This window comes from Hetaerina americana, unplaced genomic scaffold (assembly GCF_022747635.1).
Source record: "Hetaerina americana unplaced genomic scaffold, ioHetAmer1.1.p SCAF_1, whole genome shotgun sequence".
Classification (NCBI taxonomy): domain Eukaryota; kingdom Metazoa; phylum Arthropoda; class Insecta; order Odonata; family Calopterygidae; genus Hetaerina; species Hetaerina americana.
Genome location: NW_027286069.1, coordinates 46,382,858 through 46,401,414, shown reverse-complemented (window position 1 = coordinate 46,401,414; position 18,557 = coordinate 46,382,858). Strand labels below are relative to the sequence as shown.

General features: G+C 37.0%; 1 protein-coding gene across 1 annotated transcript in view; it reads right to left on the bottom strand.

The window, feature by feature from the left end:
* The window catches only part of Su(dx) (Suppressor of deltex), a 31,879-nt gene extending 22,857 nt beyond the window's left edge, over nucleotides 1-9,022 (bottom strand). Inside the window, exons 1-5 of the mRNA XM_071589391.1 lie at nucleotides 8,754-9,022; nucleotides 8,202-8,350; nucleotides 6,727-6,868; nucleotides 3,981-4,369; nucleotides 484-693 (exon numbers count right to left, since the gene is read on the bottom strand). Coding sequence (XP_071445492.1) covers nucleotides 484-693; nucleotides 3,981-4,369; nucleotides 6,727-6,868; nucleotides 8,202-8,247 — 787 coding nt within the window. The 5' untranslated portion in view covers nucleotides 8,248-8,350; nucleotides 8,754-9,022. The remainder of the gene's footprint in view (nucleotides 1-483; nucleotides 694-3,980; nucleotides 4,370-6,726; nucleotides 6,869-8,201; nucleotides 8,351-8,753) is intronic.
* Between the last annotated feature and the right edge of the window lie 9,535 nt (nucleotides 9,023-18,557).

Here is an 18,557-nt window from a genome sequence, read left to right as displayed (position 1 = left end):
TGATGTTAACATCATTTGCATCCATGCTTTTTCATGTTTTCATTTTGCTTGTGGGAGTTTCTTGATGTCCATTAAGTACAATAATGATTAAATAATTAATCAGGGTTTGAACGTGATAGTTGTGAGTCAGTATGCTGTACTTAGCACTAGAAGAGTTCATCAGATTTTCAGATTTATACTAGTAGAATAATGGGGCATGAAAGTATGCACTACAAAAATGTTTCACTTTGAATAGCTTATAAATAACATTGAATCTCTACATCTACTTATGCCAATAGTGCTCTCTAAATGTTTAAGTAGCCCTTTAACTTATCCAATTGGATATACTATGCAATTGATAAAAAAAATCCTTAAGCTTTTAATTACATAATAACTGTTATCAAAATCTTATTCATGATAATACCAAAGAATTTGTAGTCCATCAAGCAATACAGAAAAGCAAGAATAATAACCCACAATGCAGCGTAAATGCTGCATCATTACCAGAAGGAGCCACAGAAGGCAAATGAAGAGATATTGCAGGAGAGCTTGATGCTAAGCTTGGAGACTGCAAGTTGTGATGGTGATGGTTGTGGTGGTGATATTGGTGGGGCCATATGCGACTTGGTCTGTCACCACTTAATGAAGCAGTGTCAGAGGGACGTGTTCGCGTTCTGGCTCGTATTCCCCCATTTAAAATCACCCTCGAATCACCTTGTTGACAAAAAAGAAATGGAAACTTGAAAAGCTGATACAATGCTAATATTTATAAAGTCCTCCTGGGCTTACAATGTAACAAATAGGTGTGACTGTAGGGACTCAAGTTTAAATTTTAAACTGCTGGTTTAAAATTAATGAATTAACAATCGTACTAATATACGTGAGAATACTCAATTCAAATTATAATGCCTTACATTAACATGAGATGAGACAATGAAAAGAAGTGCACCCATTTTTTTGAGAATCAAAAATTCAATAGAGTATACAAATGGTGTAATTAAATGAAGATACGAACCAATAATTTTGATACATCACACTTGAATATTTCCTAAATGATTAATGAGGAAATATATTTTTTCCCTTTCGTAGCAGTAGTATTTAGGGGAGGCGACCGACAGCTGAGGTCATTTACGCCATTAGGGATGGACAGGAAAGGATGAAGGGTGGAGAGATACCCGGCACCAGCATTAGCCTACTCTTAACGAAAGGCACCAAGGGGTCCGCAGTTTAACGTCCCATCCGACGGATGGCGTACTAACTCAAAAGTGCCCTCCACAAAGCACCTCAAATAGGGATGGAGATACCTCTGAAAAATATTCAACACCGCCGGGATTTGAACCCGGGCCCTCTGGGTTTCACTTTCATGAAATGCGTAATGTGCAATATTTTTACCATCAGATTGAAACAAAGAAAATGCTAACCACAGAATAATATAATTATCTTCATATATTACTCCCTAACCAGTCATCAGTTGAATTGCAATATAATTTTGAAGCAATTTCAGTTGAGTAGTATTAGCAGTCATTTGAGGAAGTGACGGACAGCTAAGGTCATCTGTGCTATTAGGAATAAGGCGGTAAATAGGAAATCATTTTTCCAGAAAGAGGGGCGAAGGGTGGAGAGAAATCTGAAATTGCCAGTTGCCTACTCTTATCAATAGGAGCCAATAGACACACAATTTGATGCTCCATCTGAAATACAACATACTCTACTTGTGCTCTCCACATGGCACCACTTAGGGATAAGGATACTTCTATAAAGTCCTGCTGCTGCCAGGGTTTTAACCCAGGCCCTTGGGTGGAAATCTAGTATACCAAACTCTGCATCAACGTGATCCCCATAATTCCAGTTGACCTAATGACTTTGGGTACTCCAATAGCTGAGTGCAATCCACATTTACCCCATCCTCCACTCTAACATGTTTTATAACAGCACATCAATGTACAGAGCAGGTTCTATAAAAATGTTTGGGATCAGACAACCACTAGCTACTAAGTAAATAAGAATGCTGGGTACAGTACACATTTCCAAAAATTAAGGTAAGCCAGATTAGCAGAGTTTTCAGTAGTAAGGACACACTGCTTATCTTGCTTATCTGAATAACTCAACATTTACACCAGTTGTAATTATATAACCATCGAAAATAAAAGGCATGCTTCTCCTATTCATGAACACATTCTATTCAGTAGAAATTCCTTTGGTGGAAAATTGTTGGCTTTTAAAATAGGGTATCACTCTGACATTTAATTTATTTTATACATTGATGGCCTTACAAATTTCAAGAGAAATCAATCTCAATGTCAAATAAATTATTATTCATCCCACCACTCAGTACCTTAATGCTGCGATTAAATACATACTAACACACTGAGCCAGTAATTTAGGCAAATTTGGCCTTATCTTACACCACTAAAATAAATGTGATCATAATTAAACTGGAATACCCTAAGTAATGTTAGATCTCAAAATTTTCCAAAGATGTTCAGAGCAACATCATATATTCTGTAATCACTTTTATATTTTTGTATCAACAACTACTTTTCTTCATTGTTTTCCAATATGTACTAAATGTAATGTCTCCAGCAGTTTCTTGGAATTATGCCATTAGGGTTCTTCATTATGCATGTTTCATCTCATTACTGTAAACTTATGTTGGAAAGGTTTTCAAATTATGAGAATGAAGCTACATAAAATCAAAGTAGATTACAATATACATTCAATAAACTCATTTCAGCCTACCCAAGTGTGTTCCAAAAATGTATCTAAAATACTAATGAGTAACATTCTTATTTTGGTATTGAAATCTGATAAATCATTACCGATAAGCAGGAACACAAAAAATGTTCAAACCTGACTAAGCCTGAAGTCATTCCTGATTAGAGGATGTTTTATTGTGAGATAAAAACACAATTACACAGGTAAACTTCAAAATACCAAGTTTTGCGACTCATGGATGGCATTCTTTACTGTATTTTTCACATCAGCAAACAATCCCATGGTTCGAAACAAAATGTGTTGCAACATTGAAGAGATTCGAACAGTTTCCATTATTATAAAGGAAATAGCAATATTCAGCTATTGGAGTACTTAAAAACTAAATTTCTCAACTAATTATTCAATTTTTAAAATAAAATGGGAAATATGATACCATAGTCAAATGATATTAACAAAGTTTTGACTCATTCCAAGCACATTGCTAGCCACAGAGGAAAATCTCAGGCTCTTACCAGCGAAGCTGCATTTTCACAATTTAGTAGGGATGAATTGGTTTTTGTTTTATAATATAAAATATCATTTGAAGTACACACAAAAATATTGTAGTCTGTCATATGAGCTTTTAAAAAATAGCTGTGCAGACTTGTGGGATGCATTACTGATTAAGAAATTATTTTGAATACCATAAATTTACGCCTTAAACCAACCACAGTTATCAACCTGACTGCTGGTTCAATGGGTAAGGGTAGGACTCACCCAATACAAAGCCTAATGGTGTGAGAAATTCACACTTCAAGGTATGGGGCCCAGTTCCTTTCCCTACTTCACCTATGATTTCCTATGAATATCTGGCGCCTGAAAAATCACATAATTTGGTTGGATGCAAGAAGCATCCCCGGTAATTGAACCCAGGCCCTCTAGTCAGTAGCCTGGCACTCTCCCACATTTTACATAAATATCATTAGAAGTTAAAACAAAAACTGGAAATATTAGTGTTTAGGCCATTGAAATAACCTCAACTGGCATTTGGTAAAGTGACCCATAACAGTCTAGCACTTAGTTGAAATGATTAATAATTACATTAAGACATTTATTTTACTACCAGGAATTATTTAGTATTAAACTACATAGATTCAGAAGAAGTAGTTTTGTTAGGTTTTAGACAAAGGATGGTCACTAGGCTACTTTTCAAGTGAAACGTGACAGCAGTGAGGAGTAATTCCTCTCAATCGATTATGAGCATCACCCAATACAACACTGCAATGGCTGGTTTGAATACCTCATACCTGGAAGAGGAGTACACAATTCAGGATTAAGCCTCATCCCAGTCCACAATGTGACCAGTTCCCCCACTTTGGCTCTCTCGGCTCCATTCATTGCTGCACCAGAGGCTAACACAACAGCACCATCTACCCCACTCCCAGTGCTCGCACTCCTGTGATGCTGCCCTCCATGGTGTGAACCTGTAGCTTCCCCATTGTGATGGCTGTGGTGACTGTGATGTTTTGGTTCTGGAGCAGTTAGGTCCAGTGTTAGCTCAAGCCGGTCACAGCGACCCCTCAAGTGTGCCAGCACATCACGCAGGCGAAACCTTTTCTCGCCTAGCACTGGATCTTTTCGGAATGATGAATGATCGAGCACACGGAAATGCAGCTGTGAATTGGGTGTCACAAGACTGAAGAGGAAAAAAATTGGTTTCTAATTGAAACAAAAATAATTTGGTCAATGTAGGTTTTCCATAATATTTAGTGAAAGAATAATAAATGGAAATAATTAAATATGGAGACCAAGAATGAGAAAGTTAACTTTTGCATGTATAGCTAAAGCCCTATTTCCTAAACCAATAGGCACTTCCAAACTTTTTAAAATTAAGCTAATCCCTCATTTAATTTAACCACCAAAAATCAAAGTTAATAGCTCGAAGGTCAGTTTGATAGGCGAGGGCAGAGCTCACCCTGTACTAAGCCCAATGGCATGTAAAATTCACACATCAGGGTAAGATACCAGTTCCTTTCCCTGTTCCAACTATTGTTTCCCAAGAAGATCAGGTACCCAAAAAACCACAGTTTGAGTGAAGGTGAGGATACCCAGATGCATGCCCAGGAATTGAATCAGGACCCTCCATCAGTAGATCAATGCTTTACCCCCTGAACTACTACATCCCATCAATTAATACTATTTTTTTAAATTAATTCATTAATAATAAATATAATAAAAATAATAAGTCCTGTCATTTCACATTCAATTTAAGATTAAATTGAAAAATAATATCACACAGCAAAGAGTTGAACTTATCTTCACATTTCACAAATTTAACTATAAAAACCACTCTCGGTTCAAATGCATAGCTGACACGGAGGTCCAGAAGGGAGGCAAGCGATTAAATAGAAAAAGGGTAGTTAGGTTTTGGCATTACATTGCCTCATTTATGGTTTTCAAATACAACTGGTCTTAAGATAACTAAGTCATCTTCCTTTGAATTATAGCTTAACTGACTAAGGGCATTACCCTGAGTTGAAACAGGTCTTCTAACAGTTAGTCATTAACTCTCCCTACCAGGAATCTGTGCCAACAACCACCAACATATATTAATTAAATAAAAAAATGTTCATAAGACAGTAATATAATAGAAAAAAATAAAAAAAATCATAGCTGGAGCAAAATATATCAAAAATGTGAAAAAATGTATGCCCATAAAATTGTAGAACTATTCAATAGTTTTACACCCTTTACTGCAATCCTTGAATGGTAAATTAATAACAGTACTAGCCCACAAAATTACTATGCTTTGATTTGTAATTTAAAAAACAATAGTATCAAAAAAAGAAGCAACTTAATTTTGTAGGCAATATCAATCGGGAAACAAATCAAACATTCATTAGAGGAGACTCCCAATAATATTCTTCAACTCTTTTATGATAAGTCCCTGTACTAGCGGAAAGTATTAGTACATGCAGTCAATACTGTTTTGGGGGCTTGGTGTCTATAATTCCCCATTAGGGTATAGCATTAAAAATTTGTTATTTCTGTGAAGTTGCTTTCATCATTCATTCCATCCTTTCCTCAACCTCCAATTTTATTTTTTGACACACAGCTCTTTCACACATTCATGATTGATCATACATAATACCAAGAAAGCAATATTTTACACTCCAGTTAAGTCCAGCCCAGGATCCAAAATTGTAGAAAAAAACTAAGTGTAATTCCTCCCACAACTCAGCTAGCACAATTATTGTCATGTTTCCCTATTTTATTCCAAGGAACAAATAAAAGAATCAGCTTACCCACATCATTGAACTTTCTAGTCATGTTAGGGCTAGCCTATGCAGACTTAAAATTCGCCGAGCGTGATAACAGTGGATCCTTACTCATGAAATCATACAAACATGAAATGGATGCCCAAAACAAATACCATGGAAAAGCTATCCACATTCAAATAAATACGCACATAGTACCCAAGAGGTATTACACTAAATATACACTATTTATGCACAATGAAATACAACTCAATGAAATGATGTCAAACATTTTTGAATGATATATTGAATTTCATTTAAATGAAAGTGGTAAACATAGCTTTCTCCAGGATTCAAATGCTGCAATTAAAATTTTTTCCTGCTCTTTTAAATTCTTCACACTTAAAATGGTACTTGACAGTCAAAGGATAGATTATTCAGTCACTAATTCAAGAGTTGGTTTAAATCTGGACGACTGAGCACTCCCAGTTTTAACCAACTGTGAGAATTCATTGCAAATATTTCACCAGATTTCTGAGGAATTGCAGGTGGCACAGGGAAAGTAACTGGCTCACCTATTCTGACTGCATGAATTTCAAACACAATACGTCTCAAGTGAGCTTTACCAGGAATAATTAATTTGATCATAATTCTAATCATTAAACAGCACAAAAATACAAGGTTTCTATTAATATCAACCACAGGAATCAACCTGATGGTTGGTTTGATAGTAAGGTTTAGAGTTCATTCTAATACTGGATTATTCACACATTCTTATAGCATGCTGACTGCTTACATGGTGAATTCATGATTCCATTTTGGTTGGTAAGTCGATTTTATCACATCTGTTTTCTTTGATGGTACATCATCCACTAACAAATCCACATATGGATTCGGTTTCAGAAAACTGCTTCCACTCCTCAGATGAGCACATTCAACTAGACAAAAGAGAGAGGGAGGATATTAAATTTCAGACCGGATATATTTTCCAAAGAAAACAATAACAAACGTGACATAATCCAGCCACATAGTCCATGTAAGAGCACAGTCCTTGAGTTAACAACTTTCTTTAAAATTCCTATTTCAATGACAAATTTAGTCCAAAACTAATAGGATTTCCTACTGTCTGTCAGGTGAAAAAAATTGAACTGCCAATTGAAAACCACCTGTTTGACACATCTTATTCTAACATCAGACATTCACATGGAAATGACATTCTGAACTCTAATGCAATATTTTCCAAATATTTTAAACTTTACAAAATATTATATTATAAGGTCATAATTATTTGGCAACCTTCATTTCCCATTCAACTTGGGTCTTTTTTCCTTTAAAATCCCTACCTGTTTGTGTTTAGTATTTTAAATGTTCGTTGAAACAATTGAAATGAGACGGAAATTGTCTAAATACTTTCACATGAATCAAGATTATACAAGTTAATTAAGAGAGAAAAGCTATAAAACATTTGACACAATCAAAAGATCCTCAGTTACGCTCATGAATTTAAGAAGGAAAAAAACAAGTAAAACTAAAATGATTCAACTCGTCCTGAGTAAAGTTCATTTGCATTATACGAGTATGCTGGTGAAGGCAGACAATTGCATACGTTCATTTCAGCTGTTTCACATAGATTATACACATCTTTAAATAAAATACCCCAAAATACAGCAGCTACACGACTAATGTATCCTTCGTGTAGAAGGGAGTGCTTAAAAATAGTCAAATGTAGAGAGACAACAAAAGCAAGGTTCAGTAGAGAGCTTGCGGTAAACAGCCTTTATTTACCATTACCCATACTATAATAACTGCTTTCGGAATTCGACCAACACCAAACAACATGTACTAAAATGCAATGAGTAATTTTAAAGTAGAAACTATTCCCGAGGTTGACATAACTGGTAAAGTGAAAGATAAATAAGCGATACAAAGTCAACGAAATGGCGACAAGCTTGATACAAAACAATAATACAAGAAATAGTTTCATCAGTACTCTGGCATTAAGTCTTCGTATCTGCTGAACACATGCAGGTACAACATTGGCAATTATTTCATCGCGAAAATCAATGCATATTAATTTGAATCAAATCGTAAACTTTAGCGGTGATACAATACGACGGCAAAGGAGGAGAAAGTTTTGCTTGAGAGATTAGTGAAGGATAACATAATGAAGTTAATAAACGGCAAATTGTTTCGCGGACAGTTAAAAGTGGTGATGTAGGGTTAACTACAGAACAATATAGCGTAGCATTAACTCAGTGTTAAAATACTTACTTGTGACATTCAGTTGGTACAATCCATTAGTTGGAGATTCAGACATTATCAAAACTATGGATTGGAATTAGACAAATAATATGCCAGATTCCGACAACCTTACATCAATCATCAAGTTAAGGGCATTCTGCCAGAATCGCATGTACAACCTGGAAATCAAGAATTCACAGCGAATCAATCACATTAATGCGCATAAAATGATTACATCAGCTGCTGGCTGTAAGTGATATTAGAAATATAGCCGATAAATAAAGGCGGCGCACTTCAAAGCAGATCACGAGATAGTATTTTCAACTTCCGGCCCCTTTGATAATCCATAATAATGCTTTATTAAATAATTCAATCTCCTCCCATGGCGATATTGAGGTAAAACAGGATACTAAACCGTTCGAAAAAAGGCCACTTTCTCGAATCCTAAGATGACTTCACATGATACCATTTAATGATAACCCATTGAAGGAGGGATAACTGACCATTAAATGGAAGCTGCTGGGTTCAGGAAAATAGCTTTACTAGCACATATAATTACGCCCTAATTACGGTCCTACTTACTTGAAATACACTGCTTCCGACGATCCTCAACCCACCATTGCAATCATCATGACGTCATTTAATTTGATATAATAGAATATATAAACAAATTATTGGCGAGGTAATTGGTTCCGATGAGGATGAGCTCAAACGGAACTTGCCTTGGCGTGCACACACACAATCAAAATAAACACAATGAAGTAGCCAAATAACACTAGCTGCCAAAGCACAAGGCAGCATTAACTTCCTAGAATTACTCTGCGTGAAATTCAATTGCTTGCTATAGTCATCTACTGTTATCTTTTAGTATTAACGTGACCTCTCCAACTTTCGGAACCGAAGCGCGACCTCTTGAAAACCATTGAAACTATAAAACCCGCGCAGAGGCATGATGTTTGAAATATTAACTATGCCGTAAATGCTTCTAAAAACACAATAACCCACTGATTAAATTCATAGCATTTCTTCAGGTTAAATACGCATTGTAGAGGATTTTTAATATATTCGCATCTGAAATGTTGCATACCATTATTAGAGCATAAAAAGATTAAAATATTCTCACGTTCGCAACACAGAAGTTCTAGTCGTTTGTAATTACATACAACGAGACCGCTAGGTACCGAGTTTTAATAACTAAAAAATTGCTATGGAATCACTCAGACCAGTAAACAATACTTTCACTAACTTCTATGGTTTTTTTCAAATTAATTTTTCACATGCCTTGTTTTAGTCACATTCAACATAAATGCTTGCAATTTCAGTGTTTTACGTGCTTTCTTCAAGTATGTCTTCTTTGCTAACTGTAGGACTATGCATTCCTGATTTTGCAATTTTGGAGAGTCCTCAATGAAGAGCCTTACATACTCGGCTCTTCCTGTCCAATAAGTACCTTGTATGTAGGTAAGTACTTACATTCATCTTAATTTCATAACACCTATTGGCTTCATAATATCTTCACTCAGTGTGTTGAACAGAGAGGCATGGCAACCATCAAAGAGTTTCTACATTATCATCACAAAATTAACAGTATCCCAAAAAAAGATAGGTTGACTCAATATTACATTAAAGCATTTCTCTCTTTGAATAAGTCATTTTAATTGTAAAAGCATTTGTCTAGTAAGTAAATTTTTAGGTCTCTTCTGAAATTTGAAAGGGATGAAAAATTCTTTCTAATAAGAGGCAATTTGTTTTAAATGATGGATTCTGCATTGTGAGGGCCCTTTGGGTGCTACAAAACTGCATTACTTTGGTGAAAGTCAAATTTTCTGTGGGCGTCATATTGTTAATAGAATATGTGGAGAATTAGTGGGGATGTTTCCCCATATGGGGGCAGAATGGAATATGTGTAAGTGCGATAGGGGAAGCATATGAAAGGATTAGAAATAAGGCCTTCCATGGGTTTACAATGACACTACAGAAAACCTCTATTCCTTTTTTCTGCAGAGAGAATGCTTTTTAGGAGTAACTGCCTTTTCCCAAGAATGACATCAGTGAAATGTGAGTCTAATTTTGTGAAGTTATAATCAGGGCTTCAAAAGAGAGAGCAATTAATAGCTTGTGGAGCAAGAGATGCTCAAAGCCATTTTCTGCAATATGGAGTCAATGTGAGTTGACCAATCTAGATTCTCCTTTAAGCATTGGCCAAGAAATTTAATATCTGAGGGGTGCTTTATTGCCTTATTATTTGGTGTAATTACTTAAATGGAGGGGGGATTTTTGGTGTGAATTTATAGAATATGATTTCTTCCATGCTTGATGATATATATATATATATATATATATATATATATATATATATATATATATATATCGGGGCGCTTGGCGACATATTAGACCCACGGATCTCAGGGTAAATTACGTATCCTCGATAGCTCAAGTGGTTAAGAGCATCCGCCCGGCAAGTGGAAAGATCCGGTGTTCGAGTCCCGGTTGAGGAGATATTTTTACTCTTGTGATCCGTTCGATTCCGCCTTCCCCGCCTCTATTGTGTTCGTTCTTTATATGTGTTCCTATCCATTTTCCTTATATCTGTTTCTGTATATATGAGTATATATATATATATATATATATATATATATATATATATATATATATATATATATATACAATATATATATATATATATATACACATACACAATATTTTTTTTTTAAGTAATCTACCGGTTAAGGTAGGTTTTTGGACTGACATAACTACCAAACAAATATTTTATTACTCCTAACAAAACACAAAATCAATCATCCTACTCTATATCAGGTCCCTCTTCATCTCTGAGTACTTCCTTCCTCCCTTCATCCCGTCCAACAACCCTATCCTGTTCCTTCCCTTTCCTCTTTTGCCCAACATTCTACCCTCTATCACAGTCTTCAACATCCCACTGCCGGTCAACACCCCCTTCATCCACTTTTCCTGCCTCCATAGGATTGCTCCCAACAAACCCCTCTCTTCGCCCACCATACCAAGTACTTCCTCATTTGTTTTCTTCTCTGTCCATTTCACCTTCTCCATTCTTCTCCACACCCACATTTCAAAAGCCTCCAATCTACGTCTATCCTCCTGCTTCAATGACCACGTTTCCGCTCCGTACATAGCTACGCTCCATATCAAAGTTTTTACGAGTCTTTTCTTAACATCCTTACTCAAAGTCCCTGTCATCAACTCCCTCCTCCTTGTGAAAGCCTCTTTGCCTAGCGCAATTCTTCTCCTTACGTCCCTACTACTTTGACCGTGTTGGTCCAAAACACTACCGAGATACGTAAACTGTTCTACCTGCTCTAGCTTTTGCCCTCCTATTTTAAAGTTAAGCTTGGCCTTTTTCTTTCTAGAAAATCGCATAACCTTTGTTTTATTAATATTGATTCTCATCCCATACCTGTCGCACTGAATTTCCAATTCACTAAGCAATGCTTGCAGCCCCTTGGCTGACTGACAAACTAAAGCTTGGTCATCAGCAAACCTAACTGATTTTACGAATTCCCCGCCCACTTTCATTCCTACCTCCAGTTCTTCCCATGCCTCTTTGATCATTTCTTCTGCGTACAGGTTGAACAGCAACGGTGATAATGGGCAACCCTGCCTTACACCCCTTCCTAACACTGCCCATCCTGACTCCCCGTTTCCCACCCTCACCTGAGCAGTCTGAGACATGTACAGGTTGCGGATTAGCCTCCTTTCCCTCCAATCTATTCCTATTTTCTGCAATATACTCATTAGTTTTTCCCAATTTACTCTATCAAATGCTTTTTCGAAATCTACGAAACAGGCAAATACCTCCTGGTTGTGTTCTATATTCCTCTCGATTAATAATCTCATTACTGCAATGGCATCACGCGTACCTCTCCCCTTCCTAAACCCAAACTGATCATCCCCTAAGTAATCATTTGCCCTACTCTCTATCCTTTTGTTTATGATCCTGAGAACAACCTTAGCTGCGTGGGATATCAAACTAATTGTCCTATAGTCCTCACATGACGTGGCCTTTACCTTTTTCGGAATAGGAACTAAAACTGATCTCACAAAGTCTTCCGGCCAGATTCCCTCCTCATAAATACTACGGATCAGCCCATATAGCCTCTTCCTCCCACATTTTCCCAAGCATTTCAAAAGTTCCACGGGAATGTTATCTACCCCCACGGCCTTATTTAGTTTCATCTCCCTTAATGCCCTTTCTATCTCATTGTCTAGTATGCCTGGACCTAAGCTATCTTCCTCTACGTCATGTTCCTTTTCAATGTCTAACTTTGTTGGTCTAAGCTCTTTACTATACAGGTCTTCTACATATTCCTTCCATCTCTCTTGGATCTTTCCTGCGTCAACTATTACCTTACCGGCCTTATCTCTAACTGCTATCGTTGATCTCCCTTTCTTACTTCCCGATAAAGATTTAACTATGCTGTAAAGCGCACCGATTTCCCCCTTCCTCTGCAGACTTTCCATATTCTCGCACTGCGTCTTCCACCATGCTTCCTTTGCTTTATTTGTTGCCCGCCTCAATTTATTGTTCAATTCTTTGTACTTCATTTTGCCTAATTCTGTATTTATATTCTTCCATTTTCGCCGCTCATCCATTTTTGTAATCATCTCATCCGTGATCCATGGTTTACGAGTCCTTTTAGCGTTAACGGTTCCAATAGTGTCTTTTGCCGCTTTAGACAACCCTTTTTTGATACATTCCCATTTTTCTTCAATAGTACTTAGCTCTTTACCGTCCTCCATGATTTTCTCTACCGCCTGTTTGTATTCCTTTCTTTTCAACCCATTTAATGCTTCTACATTCCATTTTCTAACTCGCCGCCCCTGCCTTATCTTTTTAAAACGTACGCTACATTTCATAACAACTAAATTGTGGTCTGAGTCCGCATCCGCTCCCGGGAAGCTGTGGGAATTTATCACACTGTTCCTAAACCTGTGTCTAACCAGGATATAATCTAGCTGATATCTTCCCGAGTCACCTGGCATTTTCCATGTATACCTGCGTCTTTTGTGGTGTCTGAACCAAGTGTTGGTGATAACTAACCCCTGTCTCCTGCAGAACTCAACTGCTTTCTCCCCGCGGTCATTCCTCGTGCCTAAACCGTAGTCCCCCACCTCATCACCATCTCTTCCTTCGCCTACTGTCGCATTCCAATCCCCCATCACTATCAAATGTTTCCCTGCAGGAACACATGCAATCATGTCCTCTAACTGATCGTATATCTTATCGACCTCTTCTTCCTTATGGTTGCTCGGTGGCATGTATACCTGGATAATAACTAAGTTCGTCGGTTCTGCTTTTATCTCCACTAGTAGTATTCTATCCGTTACCTGCTCTATGTTGACTACACTTCTTCCTACCTCTTCATTTAATACTATGGCGACCCCTCGTTGGCTCTCGTCCCCACCGCTGTATATTATTCTATACTTATCACTCCAGTAATCCCCGCTATCTTTCCATCTCACCTCGCATAGACCTAAAATATCTATATTTCCCCTTTCCATCTCTCGCTTAACATTCTCCAATTTCCCCGTCCTCATCATTGTCCTAACATTCCACGTTCCTATTCTAACTAATTTGGTCTTCTTCTCCTTCGTCTTCTGTCCTGCTGCTGCTGGTTTTCCCTTGCAAGGGTTTCGTGGGATGACGACCGCGGAAGCCTTGCCTCCCCCGCTGCCGGGCACGACACACGGCCGATTGGGCCGAGCCCCGTGGTTGCCAGGACTCAAAATATCTCTATTGTCCATCACATTGTTCTTGGGAATGATAATTGAGGTGGTTTCCCGTTGCCTTCCTCAATAGTGTTTTTAACGTGACACCATCACTTACTGGCCGCCCCACTGGGGTCAGACGCCATTGCAGCCGCCTCACTGAGGAACAGACGCTGCGTGGACTACCTTTCGTCTGGCTCCTAACCTTCGACCTATCTGGCATGGGTGACCCTACCAGGAGCAATTTTTATTACTCCCGCCAGTACAGCTCTAGGGGTCATCGGAACGCACAAGCCCTTCCACCACGTCAAGGTTGTAGTCCGGGGAGGGGATACACAATATATATATAGATATATATATACAATATATATATATATATATACATACACAATATATATATAGATATATATATACAATATATATATATATATATATATATATATATATTATTATTAGGTAATCTACCGGTTTAGGTAGGTTTTTGGATGGACATAATTACTAATTAAATAATTCGTGACCCCTAGCAAAACAATATATATATGTATGCATAAGGACTTAATTGGGGTGAGATTGACACTTCGTAGTCCCTTCTTCCACCTAACCCTGATAATAAGTTTGTGAGGTGAACATCAACCGACATGTCTCTAATAGAATCATCAGCTCATTTTAATTAATCAACTAAATTTCCTGACTTGCTAAAACATAAAGTGTCACCAGATAGGGTTTACTAGTAGAAATGTAGACTGATAGGTCATTCATATCGCTAATGAATACCTGATAATTGGCCAAGAATGAACCCCTTGGATATGCCATGTTGGGTAAATAGTGGTGGCGTTCTTTCATGAATGAAGATGTTATTAAAGATTTGAGAGTATTTCATAGTATGCTATGTGAGAAAAAAGAGATAATTCATTCTAAGGACTTACCAATGATAACCATTTTTGTGAACTTACTTAATCAAGTATAATGGTCAAATGCAGTCAAAAGCCTTTGGTAAGTCACAGGAAGTACCCCAATGGGATAATGTTTTCATGTGAAGCTTGGTACAAGTTATTTGAAGAAGTTCAGAAGAAGATGATGTAATTTACCAAGCTATCCCGCATCCAAGCTGGTCTATCATTAGTTACTTATGAATGTCAAAGAAGTTAAATATTTTTCCAGATATTCTTGAAAATACTGATACTACTGAAATGGATCGGTAATTATTTAGTCTGATGGTGAATCTTATTTCGGAACAGGTGCGTCTTCAGCAGATTTTAAATGACTATGAAAATAGCCCTCATATAATAAATGATATGTAAATTATACTGGAAAGGGGTAAGGTAATAAGTTGAATGAGATTTTTAGCATCCATGTACATGTAATTTCATCAGACAAGGAATTTTTAAATGTAATGGCTGTTTTTAAAATTTCCGGACTGTTTGTGGGGAAAACAAAGAGTAGGAGAACATGGCATGAGGGTGACAAATTAGGTTTCTTGCAGCCAATAGTGTATTGCAGAATTGTTCTATGAATTTACTTGTGTTTGCTAATGAATCAGAGGTGGAGCATGAAAGGAAATATGCTTTGGCTGAGGACTTCATAGCTGATAGTGTGAGTTGTTTTGATTATATTTCTTGCAGATTTAATAGCAATGTTTTTGACATTAATCAGGCAATCATTAATTGATTTTGTACAGCTGACTACTTGTACTTTATTCTGGGCCTTGAGCAAAGGTTCTTGGTACTATTTATGAATTCATTGTAATAATGTAAATGTGGACCTATCAACTAGTGACAATAAATTCATTGAAGGAATTCTCTTTTTGCAACCTTTATCAACCCTAATATTATTAGGGGGGAAAGAGCGTTAAAATAAAACACTAAATAGTCCATAAAAACATGAAACTTACTGTCTAATGAGTATGCAAAAATTAAATTTTGACCACTTTTCATTAGAAATTAGATTACAGAATTCATTGATAAATTTTATTTAAAATGTTTGGGGGAATTCATCGGTTTAAAAATGGATTTAAAAGAGATATTAATAGTAAGATGAAAGGATAGATGGTCAGAGAGAGGTGTAGCTCAAAGGCAAGTCTGAAGTTACAGCATCAAGTAGTGTGGATGAGCCTGTGGTGACTCTGGCTGTATATCATTTGAAATCTTGACTCCGAATGAACTCATAAAATGGACCAGATTGACTCTCTCAGGTGAATTTTCATTAGTTGGTCAATGTACAAATCAACAATCATTAAAATACCCTGAAAAAGTTGACATACCATGAAAGTTATAGCATTAAATAAATCCATAAATTAGTTTGGCAAGTTACACTAGTTAAGTGATAAAGACAGCAAATTCCTGATGATTAGCTATTTATCCAAAGGGCCATCAGAGATGCACTCAAAATCTTTGACAGTAAAATCCAGGTAATTTATACAATAGATATGAGTATCTGTCCAAGAATAGATAGCAACCCAACCACATTTCATTTTGGCACAACAGAAATGAGAAATTTAACTCAGCACAAGGAGATTTAACAAATTTCCACAGTCATGCTGAGAAAACTTCTTCTGGAGATAACTCTCATTCTCTTAGGTTCTGGATATGGTGCCCCTGGGTAATTATAATAAATGCTTGCCATTGCAAGACATTCACATAAGTACAGTTATCTGAAAGTTTCCACAGGAGTTCACCTCACCAGGCCAGATGGTCATCAAAGAGTATGACCTTGGGATTATGTATTCTTTAGTGAAAATAGTCAATTAGATTCATCTACAATTAGCACAGCTGGTAGCTTCTCCACAGCTATGTGCCAATTCAAACATGCATTGCTGTGTGCAACTTTTTGCCCTTAGAATCGGCCCTACTATCCATGGCAATGACACGTATGTGGGCGTGCATTGTCTTGATGAAAGATGAATCTCTTCCTTACCAAACCTGGCCTTTTTTCATGTATCTTTTGCTGTAGTGGGTTCAAGACATTAGCATAGTATTGTCCAGTAATTGTTTGACCACTGAGAAGATAATCTATCAGCAGAATCCCTTTTGCAGCCCAAAAAACTGAAGCGATTAACTCTCCGGCCGACCGTATTGCCTTTGCTTTCCCCGGTGGTGGTGAATCAACATGTTTCCTCTGCTTTGACTGTTGTTTTGTCTCTGGGGTATAGTAGTGGACCCAAATTTTATCTGTGGTCAAAAACCAGTGCAGTAAGTCCTGTAGGTTGCTCTTAAATTGGGTCAAACATTGTTAAGAAATATCCATTCTGGTGCATTTATGATCCTGCAATAAAGAGTCACGGCCCTAAACCATCTAGCAGATAATTTTCTCATATCCAATTCCACTGTTCAAATGTGACATGCCCGTTCTGATTACATCCTGACAGATTTCTCACACTTTCAGTCAGTGTTCCGCCATGACCATTTTATGCATTTTTGCAATAATTTCTGGGATGGTGGCACAAATTGGCCAACCACTGAGTGGATCATCATCTCAGCTGTCCCGACCACACTTAAATTCATTTGTCCACTTGGCAACAGTTGAATATGAAGGAGCAGAGTCCCCAAGTGTTCTGAAAGTTCCATCCAAGGGTGGTAAACATCTCCAACCACCAATTCATGCTATGGAAGGAAGTCTTGATCAAGAGTATGAAGTTTGCACCTCTCTGCAGAATATCTCATACCTTGGCCATCAAACAAGCCTCATTACTCAGTCAAAGAATTTCTTGACATTGACACTCGTGACTTGGTTTTCAAGTAAAATGTACATAAATAAGTGCCTATATAGCCTTATCATTTTGCATTTTTAATATATTTTGCGGTACAAAACCATCTGATGATAAATAAAGATCATTAAATGAAGAACAAAATGTATATTTCCACTGTTCTCTATTTAGGTACAACTAGTTTCCAGGTTTAGGCATCATCGATGATGCCTAAACGTTGAAACTAGATGTACCAGTGGAAATATACATTGTGTTCTTCATTTAATGATCATGAACTTCCACAAAGTTGAGCCGCAAACAATTGAATACATAAATAAAGATTATAATTATCATCTTAAGGCCAAGTCTGATTGGAAACAGTATATTATTCCAAGAGTGAATTCCCATGATTTTCCTAAGGCTTTGGCCCAAAGAGGTGCACATAAGTTTTGGTTTGTTATATCCAAATATTCTCTCATGTTCATTCTAGAATCTCATTTTTGCTATTTCACTGATAGTGAGCACTTTTTTTCCAGGTTCACCATTACTCTGTTATCAACCATGTCTGGAGCATAAATAGTATAGGACACTAAATGTGTTGTGACTCGGGAGTGTAGATACCCATGATTCACAATAGCTACCTAATAAATAATCGGCGTATCCTGGAATGCAATTGTCAGCATTGCTCATTTTCACAATAACAATGTTGACAAAATGATTACTTAGAATTGGTGATTAACTCCTGACCACAGCAATCTTCACTGAGAGCAGCCGAGCTTGCTTTTCATAGAGCAGCAATAACAGTTGCTGTTCAAGAAAGAACCATATTTAATTCACTGTATAAATATAGATACTTTGCCCAGCACATTTTATTAACAGTAGTATTGCAAAATACTCTTTCTATACTAGAAGTGTAATTAATAATTAAAATGTTTCTATACTAGAAGTGTAATTAATAA